The 13,710-nt window shown below is 44.7% G+C and overlaps 1 protein-coding gene across 2 annotated transcripts in view; it reads left to right on the top strand.

Annotated features, from left to right (window-relative positions):
• Positions 1–973: 973 nt before the first annotated feature.
• LOC137526536 (solute carrier organic anion transporter family member 4C1-like) overlaps positions 974–13,710 on the top strand; it is a 100,843-nt gene continuing 88,106 nt past the window's right edge. The window contains exons 1-2 of one of the 2 annotated variants that reach the window (XM_068247476.1): positions 1,431–1,515; positions 8,710–8,882. In XM_068247476.1, coding sequence (XP_068103577.1) covers positions 8,855–8,882 — 28 coding nt within the window. In that variant the 5' untranslated portion in view covers positions 1,431–1,515; positions 8,710–8,854. Of the gene's footprint in view, positions 1,516–8,709; positions 8,883–13,710 lie in introns of both variants that reach the window. The other variant, XM_068247474.1, reaches the window with a different exon arrangement.

Raw genomic sequence — 13,710 nt, forward strand, 5'->3', positions numbered from 1 at the left:
AGGCCTTGTTCCCATCTAAAATCGAAATCGCTGACGGCAGTGATTTTATATTTTTTGCGCGTTTTTATTTTTCCCCCTCCCGACGCTCCACTGCACAGTACGATTTTGTGCAAAGTGCTTATGTAGGCACATAAGTCAGGAAGTGAAGTCTTTGAGCCGGAAAAGAATAAATACAATGTATATATTTTTAAAACCGCAAACACAATCACTGCATAAATCGATTTTGTGAGCGTTTAGCACTCCTATACCTTCCATTAGAACAAAACCCAAAAATGGTACAGGCACCGCTTTGCGCAGATATGAACCTTCTCATAATTGCACAAGCATTTTGTGAGCGATTGTGAAAATCGCCTGCGCTTGAAAAAAGCCCGAAAATGCCCTAGAGGTGAAGAGCCCTAAAAGCTTTACTGTAACAAAATATAAAATATAAAATATGGCATGAAAATCTCTCTAAACATGCCTGGAATCGCTCTGAAAGACAGCTTCAAAAACCGCTAGCGTTTGTGGATCCGCTAGCGTTTTTGGGTGTGCACTGGCCCACAGTTTTGTTGTACTCCACTCAGCAGGGTGTCCTCCCCCAACACCTCTCCATAGAACAGCACAGGCCACTCTCTGCAGATAGTTGAACAGGCTGTACTACAGTACTATACAGTGATTGTTCCTAAACTGCTTCCCAAAACACTCACAACTGGATCGTTAGGTTGACAGTTATCTCAGTTATCGCAAGCTTGTACACAGCTTCAGCTGATATGAGAGTGATCTTTGCTTTCACAGTACAAACTGTCAATACCTAATAGATGTAAAGTGAGATTCCTGAGCTGTTTCACCAGAGAGACAATCAGCACATAACTTCCTCCTTTCTATGCCACAACAAAAGCATTGCAGAAAAGCAGCATATTTCCACCTTTGTGCAATAGATGAAGACTTGAGAGGAGGGAGCACAGCCAGGTACAGTAGGCGTTGTCAGGTCAGGTGATGAGCTCTTCTCCCAGGTGGAGGGACAGAAGCTGGAGAACAGGGAAGAGGAGGTGTGGTTTGGGACAGGTGGGCTCATCCCAAACACAGCAGCCAAGGTGGTGTCCCCACCTTCTATTACTCAACTCATGTCTGACATTAATGACAGAGATCAGCTGGTGTTGCTTCATTTCCCTGGCAGTGAGACATCGGAAGCATGCACAGATAGGCTGTCAGAGGGACTGCTGCTGCCTCTTCAGGGATCTGTTAGGGGACTTCTCAGACCCTCTCATCTTCTGCAGGTGTATGTCATGGAGGAAGGCATAGATAACCCAGCCTTCACCTCTATAGGCGAGGTGTCTCTGCAGTCCATTGATGGAGATGCTAAGCAGGGTGTCCCCAATGGTGATGCCAAAGAGAAGAAAGCAAAGGAGCATGATCTCTGCGAGGAGTTCAAAGAGGGGCCATGTGGTTGGGGGCGCTTCACTCCGAGCTGCCTGCAGTGCTGCAACAACCCCACGGGTTACTTAGTGATGTACAGCCTGCTGGCTGTCATGCAAGGTGAGCAGCATTCCTTTCCTCTACTGCTTTCTGCTGATATCCGCGATAGAGTGATAATAGGAGTGTGTGAATGAACCCGGGGACTGAAGCCTGGTGTGACCAGCATGCCCGTGTTCTGTGTACTAACATAAGCTGTTCCTGACATAACCTGCTGAAACTCCAAGGCTCGTGGATTCAAGTTATTCAAACCATAATAAAGTCATTATTAAACTGCATCTACAGACACCGAAATTACCGTGGATATATATATATATATTTATAATATTTTTTTGCAACCCAATCATTGATTCAATGTCTTTGTATGATAAAATGCAACCTATCCTAGCTCTATTCTCACACAGAACCATCCTCTACTGGGCAACTAATAACCCCCCCTGGACGGAAGTAATAACCCTCCCCCCTACCTTGGTGGACAACTAATAACAATAAATAATAATATTAATACAATTATTATTATGTATATAGCACTGACATCTTCTGCAGCACAAAGTCCTGTATATGACTGTCCTCAGAGAAGCTTAGAATCTAATCCTTATCAAAGTCATAGTCCAGTGACCTACCATATTATTATTATCAGGGCCAGGCCGAGGCAGAGGCAAGAGAGGCTTCAGCCTCAGGGCGCAGTGTAAAAGGGGGGCGCAAAACTCACTCAGCTATCATTCCCCTATTGTGTTTGAAGCAGAGCGAAATAAGAAAAAGGGATACATGGCAGTGACTGCAAGCCATATAACTAGAGATTAAGGTGTCTGAGGGAATGGGGGCCCTGGGGTGCCTCTTAGTCTAATAGCAATCAGTGTGTGACGGCAGGGGTGGGAGGGATGGAGGGGCGCACTTTGGTGTCTCAGCCTTGGGTGCAGGAGGACCTTGTCTCGGCTCTGATTATTATTATATATTTATGCAGTGTTGACACCAGCAGTACTTTACAGAGAACATAGTCATGTCACTGATTGACCTTAGAGGAGCTCACAATCTAATCCTAATACATGTATGGTAATTAGGGCATTATTGTTTATTAAGGGAGTAGTGCTTTGTCCAAACTGCTGCTGGACAAGCACATTGGGCTTGATTCACAAAGCGGTGCTAACAGTTAGCACGCTCGTAAAGGCACCTCTTCACGCCTAAACTGAGTTTAGGCGTGTTAAAAAGATCTCACGCACAAAGTCCCGTGCGCAAAACTTTGTGTGTGCACCTATAAGGTCGCATAGGGTGCGACGTTAACGTTGTACTATGTGCCGTTAAGGTCGCACCCCATGCGACCTTATAGGTGCATCGGGTGCACCGTTTTCGTCGTACCGTGATGCGACGTTTCGCGCACACCAGGCTGTTTTGCGCGCGGGACTTTGCGTGCGATCTGATTATGAAAACGGTGCTAACCTAGTTAGCACCCTACTTATCACGCCCAAAGTCTTTAGGCGTGCTAACTAGGATGGCACCGCTTTGTGAATCAAGCCCTTTGTCTTTAAATTAGACTGCCGGTAAGTTCATGTCCATTTGGACCCGCCCATGACTCATCATGACCACGTCCACTTTTCTTTACATGGGTACGCCCATTTTTTGTCACGCTCCTAGCTCTCCCGCCAGTTGACCTGCATAGATCGATCAGAGAGTGACCGGTCTTGTGACCGATCTGCCCAATCATCACCTGATGTATGGGCACTTTAATGCCTGGGACACGATGCAACTTCCAATCAGATTGATGGTCAAATCGATAATTTCCAACAGGTCCGATCTGATTTTCGATCGTTTTTCTGATCTATTTTCCGATCACCTCTATACACAATCGATCAGAAAAACTATCAGAAATCAGATCTCGGACCTGTCAGAAATTATTGATTCGGCCGTCAATCTAATGGGAAATTGCATCGTGTGTACCAGGCATAAAACTACATGAAAACGGGAAGATTGTACAATCAAGATTTTATAGTTAGTGGACAGCACCAGGGTCGGCGCCTGATGCAGGATAACAACATACCTCTCCTCCCTAAGCAGCTCTGTGTCACACTATTCGTATGTTTCAGTGTGCATGTGTAGATGTGGGAGGGGGGGCATTTCCTATAACCTGGCATGCAATCTGGCAGTACAAGGAGAGCAAACAGCCACATTGCAGAAGTAAGACCCTCCATACGTGTTCTGACCACGTCCTGTGAGGTTTGTCAAGATGATTCATGTATTTCTACTCATGAATGATGTGGTCACATGCAGAAGAACATAAAAACATGAACAAACAAGCAGTGGGTTGCACAGCCGCTTAGGAAAGAGGGTAACATTTTAACACATTTTAGACAGTCTGGAATCTTAAAGGGTACCAGAGCCGAAGCACGGGTACATAATGAGATACTTAACTAAAGAGAGGGAAGCTCAGGATCCTATTGAGGCTTCCCTCCCTGCTCTGATATCAATGCATTGTCGCTAATCATATCGGGGGGGCCACGCAGCTCTTCTTCCTCCAGCGTGGCCACGCAACAGCCAACCCAGCCCGCCCATGCACAGTAAGGCAGGCCCGCATTTTAGAAGGAAGAGCTGCACGGCCCTGATGTGGAGGGGAGCTTCAAATCAGTGAGGAAAGCCTCATTAGGAGCTTGAAGCTTCCCTCTTTTAAGGTATGACTCTGATTTTGATCCTGAGCTTTGGACTGTTCAAGCTTCCGTCTTGAAAGAGCAGAATTACACAGTTTAAAGTGCAGGTACAATTAGGCAAAAGGCCAATTTGTTGTCAACCATAATAAAAACGACATTTTGCTTTATCTTTGGTGCTATAAGCAGTCCTAATATTTATCACAAGAGCTGTTTGGGTGCACCTAGGTCCAATGGCGTGTCCAGTAATTGAGGGGTGAAAATGTATGTTATTATCTGATGTCAGCGATAACAGGGTAATGAGATAAGGATTCCTGAAGCAGGCAATTTGGGCACCCGCTAGCGCCAGAAGTTTGGGCACCGTCATAGGCGCCTATAGAAATATCAGCATTGAGACGTAATTTGGCTATAGGTGCCTGTGGCGGTGCCTGAGAGCTTATGTGTTTTTTTCTTGTGTCAGGATCGGCGTCGGTAAGGAGCGAGTGTTTAGTGTTTGGAGTCAGGCAGTTGGTTTATGTGTGTGAGTGGGGGTTAAGGTGTTAGGCAGGTAGATAGTGCGGGGGAGGGGGTTTAGGGTTAGGCGTCAGAAGGTAGTTTGTGGGGGGGGCGAATTTAGACGTCAGTTAGGAAGTATGTGCAGAGGGGGGTTTAGGGATAGGTGTCAGACAGGTAGTTTGTGCGTGGGAAGGTTAGGGTTAGGCTTCAGGAAGGTAGTTTGTGTTCGGGGGGGGGGGGGGGGAGTAGGGGAAGGGTTATGTGTTAGGCAGGTAGTTTGGGCTTGGGGGGGAGATTAGGGTCATGCGGCAGGCAGGAAGTTTGTGCTGTGGGGTTTAGACGTCACTTAGGAAGTATCGTAAAGGGTTTGGGGTTAGGTGTCAGACAGGTAGTTAGGAGTTAGGCACCAGGCAGGTAATCTGTGCACGGGGATGGGTGAAGTTGGATGTTCTAGGCATCAGGCAGGTGGTGTGTGCTGTGATGCGGTTTAGGGTTAGGTGTCAGGCAGATAGTTTTGCGGAGGTGGGGTTGGGGTTAGGTGTCAGGCAGGTAGTTTTACCGGGGGATTTAGGGTTAAGCGTCAGGGGGAGGGTTCTGTTACCGATATTTTACACTTTAATAGTAAAATATTGGTATTAAATACCAGTATTTTACTATCGGCATTACTGGGCGCCCACATTTCTGTGTGCCATTTCTGTATGTACTGTATACCCCTGTCACAGCTTATGAGTAATTGATACCAAATAATTTGCCATATCCAGAGGGGGGCTTTCCTAACATCAAGATAATGAGAGGCTCCATCGAGATGAGTTCCCACAGGAACCCAATTGCCTAGCTACGAAGCATTGGTATTGGTACTATATGAATAATTATCATGATACAGCTTACCAAAACTGGCTTGTGAGAAATGGTTTGTTAATAAGAAGGATAGTGACACATTACAACAGGACCTTGACCACATGGCCATATGGGCAGGCACATGACAGATGAAATTTAATGTTGACAAATGTAATGTCATGCACCTTGGGATAGTTGATCCAGGGATTTATCTGACTGCTATCTGGAGTTCGGGAAGGAATTTTTCCCTTTTAAAGCTGATTGGCCCAGGCCTTGTAACCTTGTAAAGTTTTTCACCTTCCCCTAGATCAACTGGTATATGTGCAGGTTCAGGATGGTATTGTTTTTTTTTTATTGTTTTTTTCTGGTTGAACTTGATGGACTGAAGTCTTTTTTCAACTAAACTGATGATGTAACTACTATGGGGTTGATTCATTAAGCTGCACAGCTAAAGAGCCAATAGCAGTGCTGTACTAGTATACTGGCAGTTCTGGATTAGGCAATGGTCCTGTGTGCATATAAGTGACAGGACGATTGCCCAATCCAGAACCGCCAGTATGCTAGTACAGCGCTGCTATTGGCGCCAAAGTTAGTACGGGCGGGCTTACAGAAAGCCCCTACGGTTGTATGTGCTGCATGACAGGCAGCATTTTGGCCCTTTAAAGGAGGTGTATTACAGCAACCTCACATCTCATGCTAGGAGTGGCGTGGCCAGTACTGTACAGGGAGCCCCCTTAATTTACGAGTGCACGCTACGCAGTACCACCGCTCACATTTTTAACTTGCGCTGCTCAATTTAAGCTATGCTGCTTTAGCAGCTTAATGAATCAACCCCTATGTAACTATGATAACCACTATTCAACTCACATATAGCGTGATCATTATCACTACAGCCCCAATAAAAAAAAACTGATGCAGCAGGGGCCTTGGTGCAGTCGCACCCAGGGCCGGACTTAGGCAAAGGCCTCCTAGGCCATAGCCTAGGGCACCACAGGAGCAAGGGCACCAAAGCAGCAGGCTAAACTGGTGCAGCATTTGCAAGCCTGAAAATGCTGCAGTGCAGGGAGATCAGGGGAGCGCCTGACCGCGGTGCTCTGTTGCTAGCCGCCTGTGCAGCAGCCACCTTGCTCTCTGTGCACGCTTGCGTTGTGGCCGGCGGCTATAGACTTGGGCAGCATTGGAGACATAGGGGAAGAGGAAGCTTTTGCACTGGAGATGAGCAGAGAAGTGAGTGACACTGATGGCTGCTACGGTGTGGAGGCGAGCTGTACTGAAAAAAAGGGAGTGGGAAAGAGAGGGATTAAGGGGGTCATAAGGGTACCTATACTAGAGGGATGGGGGGAAGGGTTCATCTCGCTACCTATACTGAAGGGGGGCTGCTGGTGACATTGGCCTTGGGTGGTAAAAAGTACAAATCCGGCCCTGGTCGCACCATCCCCACCCCATATTGCAACGCCACCAAAACCTTCCATCATTTTACAGATGAAATAAAATATTGCAATAATCTGTGTATTTTTTTTCACTTTTACTCTTATTGCAGAAAGGCAAGGGGTCGATTAGAGGGACCCTGTAGTCATTAGTCAAAGTAGGGATGCTTATCTGATTACTCTGTTATTAGGATGATTGGGATAGCACCATAAACCTCCACCCCCCTCTCTTAAAGCAGTAGGATCAGTCATACTATGCCATGGAAAAAAACCCACATATATAAGTAGATAAATACTTGATCTACTTATATAACACATGTATTGTACTGGGTCCATGTTTTGATTTCAGTTAATTTTATATAGTAAGAGAATTCTGTTCCTGGTGGGGGGCCATTTCTTTTGCCCACAGTTTAGGCTAAATCCTGATGTCATTTCTGCCTATTACTTTTTTTTTCTTTTCTCCTTCCATCGCTTAGTCACCTCAGCCTTGCTTGTAAACACAAGTGAGCAGGGGATCGTGTTTCAGATAAGCAGCTAGGCAGGGAAATAAATGGAAGAGGAGGAATATATTATAGATACAAATAACACCCCAGCATGCAACTGTTTGGCACTGACTATTTAAAGGGTCAGTGCTCCTAAAGTATGTGATAACTCCAAACCATGCCAGCAGAAAAAGTTTTGCAAGTTTTGAATGCAGGATTAGCATCTTTATCACTTAATACACTCAGACCAGTTGCTGTTAAAATGTGATTTTTATGGTGACAATCCCGCTTTAATGGACCCCTGAACATAGCCGGCCTTTGATATGAGCGACCGGAGCGGTCGCTCAGGGCGCAAGCTTCCAAGGGGGCGCCTATGGCTGGTTGCCTATACTGAGGGTACCTACACCTGATTTCCTATACTGAGGGCACCTATAGCTGGCTACCTTTACTGAGGGCTCCAACACCTGGCTACCTATACTGGAGGCACCTACGCCTGGCTACCTATGGGGGATGGAGACCTTCAACTGTCTTCCTATACTGGGGGCACCTATGCTTGGCAACCTATATTGAGGGCACCTACACATGAGATCCTATACTGGGGGCACCTATGCCTGGCTACCTACCTATACTGAGTCTGAGGGCGTTTTTCTTTGGGGGCAGGAACGAATCCAAACCAAGTTGAGCCTGGGGCAAGGTCAGGTTTTTGGCGCCTAAACTGCCATTCCCCATCCAAATTTTTTAAGAATACAACAAACTGCGCCTGGGGCAAGATACCCGCTTGCCCCCCCCCCCCCCAGATCCGTCCCTGTTTGGGGGGGGGGGGCACACTGCGGCTATAACACGTGATGCAAATTGTCAGTGCTGTGCTATCATTCTAAATGGGGGGGGGGGGGGAGGAGGCTAACTGTCCCACAGGTTCTAGCCTTCATTTTAATGTGTATTCAGGATAATGCACTCTATCTATCCTTTCGTGGTTATTAATAGTATTTTTTCTATTATACATATGTGAAGTTTCACGGAGATCTGAGCATTTGGTGTGATGTGTCACGACGTCAGAAAGGTTGGGAACCACTGTCCTAGGAGATATCTCAGGGGAAAAGGGGAATTATATATGGACCTGTGTGTGTGCGCGCGAGCGCATGTGTGTATATGCATGTGGGAAGATGATGAAGAGGGGGGGCACAAAAATCAGGTTTTGCTCAGGGCGCTGTGAAACCTAAGGCCGGCCCTGCCCCTGAACTCATTAGTCAAGGCAGGGATGCTTATCTAATTACTTTGTTATTGGAGTGATTAAAATAGCACCATACATTTCCACTTTCCTCCACTATTGGACTCCTCATGAGGCTAGGAGGTATCTGAAAATGTGTTCATCCTTTGTAGGCATAGAGGCTGCTGGTAACTAAGAAATGAAAGGATGGGAAGAGGGAAACTCACCTGAATATGGATCAGGGAATCTCACAGCAATGCCTCCTGATGAACCAGGGACCCTGATCCATCTTCCAAACCCGCGGGAACAAGTGACGTCATGCGACGGCACACGATGGGCGCGAATGGTAAGTCAATCGTTTTTGGTCATTTGCCCAGGAGTCGTCAAGGATCTTACAGATCCATCATGACGGGAGTTATCACCACATGTTGCCTGACATAATTCGTGCAATTGTGCGCCAGTTCCCATGTCACGAGATCGTGAAAACGATCTCTAGTCGCTTAAAAAATGCCAGTCATCAGAAAGATCACCAAGAAAATCACTTAGTGGGTGCAGGCCTTTACAGTAGTGTGAGAGACAACTTTTATTACTAATCTAAACTACAGGGTGGGCCATTTATATGGATACACCTTAATAAAATGGGAATGGTTGGTGATATTAACTTCCTGTTTGTGGCACATTAGTATATGTGAGGGGGGAAACTTTTCAAGATGGGTGGTGACCATGGCGGCCATTTTGAAGTCGGCCATTTTGAATCCAACTTTTGTTTTTTCAAAAGTTTTTGAAAAGTTTCCTCCCTCACATATACTAATGTGCCACAAATAGGAAGTTATTATCACCAACCATTCCCATTTTATTAAGGTGTATGCATATAAATGGCCCACCCTGTACAGTACATTCCATGTAGACATAGCAATGCTCCTGTGTGAGTATGCAGACAAGTGATGAGTACTTGGCTCTTCACATCTGAGTACTGATAGGTTTACATGGCTTGTACTGCTATAACAGCTGCCTTAGACAGTAGTGCCAGGACTCTCCTTACATTCCCACTACTACTTATATGTGTTGGTTCAATCAATGTCGGTTCAATCAGTTTTCAATAGATTTCCTGCTGGAATTATAATTGAGCCATATATGACTACCTTAATCCCAGTATATGAGAATGAACATTTCTGAATAGACTTAAACAACAGTTTGCTATCAGGCTGTATGAACACAACTGCATTAGGCAGAACAATGTGAGTAAAGTCTTATGCTGGGAATACACTAGTAGATTATTTGGCAGATAGATGGTTTGATAGATAATTTCTGACATGTCCGTTCTGATTTTCGATAGTTTTTGTCATCGATTTCTCATAGAAGTAAATGGAAATTGATAAGAAAAGATAAGAAATTCGATTGGAAAATCGAATGGACAGTAAATCGGCTGAAATATCTCATTGTGTATTCCCAGCATTACAGCACAATGAGTAGAGCAGAATGCAAGAATTACATGCAATTGCATTACAGTCTACTCATTATGAGATCTTACGCGCAGTTTATTGTATACACTCAATTGAATATTAACCTGGCCACATGGAGAGAACAAATATCCTATTTCGGTGATTGGAAGTACACTTTATAGTAGACATTGGGACATATTCACAAAAGGACATTAAAATTGCCATGCACAGCAACATATGACTTATGGAGAACCTGTTGTGCAATTACGGCAACCTCTGTTACCTAGGTAACATGCACATTGCTAGGGTAACATGCACTACATTACTATCATAATAACACAGGCTGGACCATTTGAGCAACGATCGCTACGTGACTACCGTAAGTACTGGTAAACCTGCTGTGTGCTGCCTGCATTCGACAATGTTAGCATACTTTCGCGACTATGGCCCCCTAACATTAGCCTACTCTTTACTCTACATGCAATGGGTAACAGAGAAAGTCTAATTATTGGGCTGTAAACATATGAAAAAAGTGTGTTTGTCTAATTATACATATATATATAAATATATATATATATATATATATATATATATATATATATATATATATATATATATATATATATATCCTGAAATGCAGCTGTTTGCCACCAGCTTTACCTTCACACCTTGAGGATCATTCCATTGCTTGTCGTGCTGCACGTCGGAACATCAGTGCCTGTTCACACTTGTTTGTCTTCCTGCAATTACACTGTGCTTCAAAAAACATTTACTGTACGAGTTATTTCCACTCTGTGTGCTTAGTTCATGTGCATTTGCATTCTAAGAAAGTGCACAATAGACAGGACACAATATTGCACATCATAAACAGACTGACAGCGGTGGGTGTGACAGCCTTATAGTCGAGGCCCGATTTATACTTTTTTTTGCACCTAGGCAAGGTATGCTGTGGCTTCCCTTTCTTGTGCAGCATCACCCCCTCCCCTTCCCATTCCATGTGCAGCCCCCTCTTCCATGTGTATCGGCCATGCACTGTAGCCCTTTTCGTTCATGTATATCTCCCTTGAGTGTCAATTTTCCTTTTCCATGTGTTGCTCCCCATTTTCAGCCTCCTCTTTTATATGTAGTTCCATGTCCAGGTAAACACTTGCGCTGCAGCTGCCCAAGGCCTGGACCTTTGTGGTCTTTCCTGAAATCTGGCCCTGCTTGTAGTTGGATGCAGTGGGAGGAATCAGGCATGTATTGATGTGATGACTGAACAGTGCTATACAGTGGCGTAGCTAAGGAGCTATGGGCCCCGGTGCAAGGTTTACATTTAAGCCCCCAAGCGCTCTATATATAACAATTGGTACGGCACACCAAAACCTGCCAAGGACAACCACAGTGTCAGAAGTGTAAGGAGGGGATGGGGATCAGTTTGTTAATGATTACTACTAATACAAGCACCTATAGAAGTGATTATTACCAGCATAGGATCAATACAGAGCTAATACTGTGGTTGAGGGTGGGCCCCTCTGGCCCAAGGGCCCTGATGCGGTCACTACCTCTGCACCCCCCATTGCTATGCCACTGGTGCTATACCCTCCTCATCAGTATCTGATCAGGAAGCAGTCACACAAGTCACAACAAGCTTGATGTTACAGGCAGTGGTCGGTTTGTTCCATTTGGTTACATACAATTGCGGCCGATTTCAGGTGCCTAGGTTCAGCCAACTGCAAGAACTTAGCTTTAACAGCCCTAAGAATACTGGGGGAGGTTTAATTAGTACAAAGCAATATTCATCATCTCTTTATTTGAGGTCATCGGTATTAAATAAATAGAACTTCACAGCTGTCTTCATTAGAAACCTTTGTTAATTGTCTATCATACCAACTATGGAGAACAGTCTGACATTCCCACATTTCTGTCTCCACCCCTGGAAACAGGCAGGCATGTAGGCTGCTGTGAGAAACAAGCTGTCAGTCTCAGTTTCTCCCATTTGTCAATGCTGGAAGTGTCTTCATTTTTTTTTATTTTTTTTTAGGAGGCAATTAGTGTAATCTAACCCTTTCAAAGAGACTTGTCCTTTTTCCCCCACCTTACTTCTTGACTAATCTTTTCACTAGAAGTGACCAGATTCTTCTAATTTATTTCACTTAAAGCGGACCTGAACTCAGAACTTCCTCTCTGATCTAAAAGATACGCAGCAGCATAATAACCTTAAAAGAAAATCATTTCTTTGTTACAGCTGATCCAAATCCTGCAATAAATCTGCAATGTTTCTACGAGATGGAGACATATTGTTAACATCCTGTGCTTTCAAATGAGCTTGTCTGTCCTATCTGCCGTGGCAGTCAGGTGACACAGGGGAGAGATCAAATTACAACTTGTGATTAGACACAAACGAGAGGGAATTAGACTAAACGCTCTAATTACATACAGGGTGCATTTCTCTATGTTTCCTTTCTGTCCTATGCAAGAGTTCAGGTCCACTTTAACCAAAAACTGAAGTTTAAAGCCCCATCTACACAATACAATTTTTTGTGCAATTCGATTGGATTGAATTTGATTGATCGATTAAATCCGACATGTCCGATTGGGATTCGATCAGTAGTGTGATCGATTTGCCATTATTTTGCAATGACATTCGACCACACTATCGAATCAAATCCCGATCAGACATGTCGGATTTGATCGATCAATCGAATTTGATTCGATCGAATCGCACAAAAAATGTATTGTGTAGATGGGGCTTAACAAGGTCGTGTTATTGTTACCATCCAATCAGACTTCAGATTTGAAACAACCACTTCCTGTTTTATCCTACATGATTTTGGGTATCTGGTAGTCCACGCCTTCATCATGTCCTAATTCACGCCTTCATTACATCCCGGCTGGACTACTGCAATGCCCTTTATGCTGGCCTCTCCAAAAAGGACCTGCGTCGCCTACAATTAGTGCAGAATGCTGCTGCCAGATTGCTAACAAACCAGCCTCGCCACTGTCACATTACACCGATCCTTCGCTCACTGCACTGGCTACCATTAGAATGGAGAATACTCTTCAAGATTGGACTGCTGACATTCAAATCCCTGCACAATCTTGGCCCTGGATACATGAAGGACTTGCTGAAGCTGCATCACACCTCTCACAACCTCAGATCAGCAAGTTCTATAAACTTGGTCACTTCTAGAGTACACCTCAAAAAATCTGGAGACAGAGTCTTCTGTCATGCTGCCCTTACTCTTTGGAACTCCCTGCCACACCCAGTAAAGACAGCAACATCCCTGGAACTATTCAAATCCAGACTGAAAAGCCACCTGTTTAGCCTGGCATTTCCAGACTTATAAAATTCTTTCTCTGTACCACGATGGTCTGAGCCATGCTTATGCGCTTTGAGTCCCATGGGAGAAAAGCGCTTTACAAATGTTATTTGTTGTTGTTGTTGGTAGGAGAAAACATAAGGAAAATTGCTTGACACTACCCCGGACCCCCACCCACAAGCTACATCTTGGCATCCTGGGGTTTTCCAGCAGGTAACACCTCAGGTGCCCTCCTCACCAGGGATACCACACCCACATGTACCCTCTAAAATACAAAACACAAGGAATGGCATATGCTCACTCTCAGGCAACAGGCAGCACCTGGCTGTTTACATGATCTTCAGAATTATTATTATTATTATTAAGTGAAAATGATGTCTCTTTCTAAGACAGAGGAGATAATCATTCCATCAGTATCATTATTTCAGCC

This window comes from Hyperolius riggenbachi, chromosome 1 (assembly GCF_040937935.1).
Source record: "Hyperolius riggenbachi isolate aHypRig1 chromosome 1, aHypRig1.pri, whole genome shotgun sequence".
Taxonomy (NCBI): Eukaryota; Metazoa; Chordata; class Amphibia; order Anura; family Hyperoliidae; genus Hyperolius; species Hyperolius riggenbachi.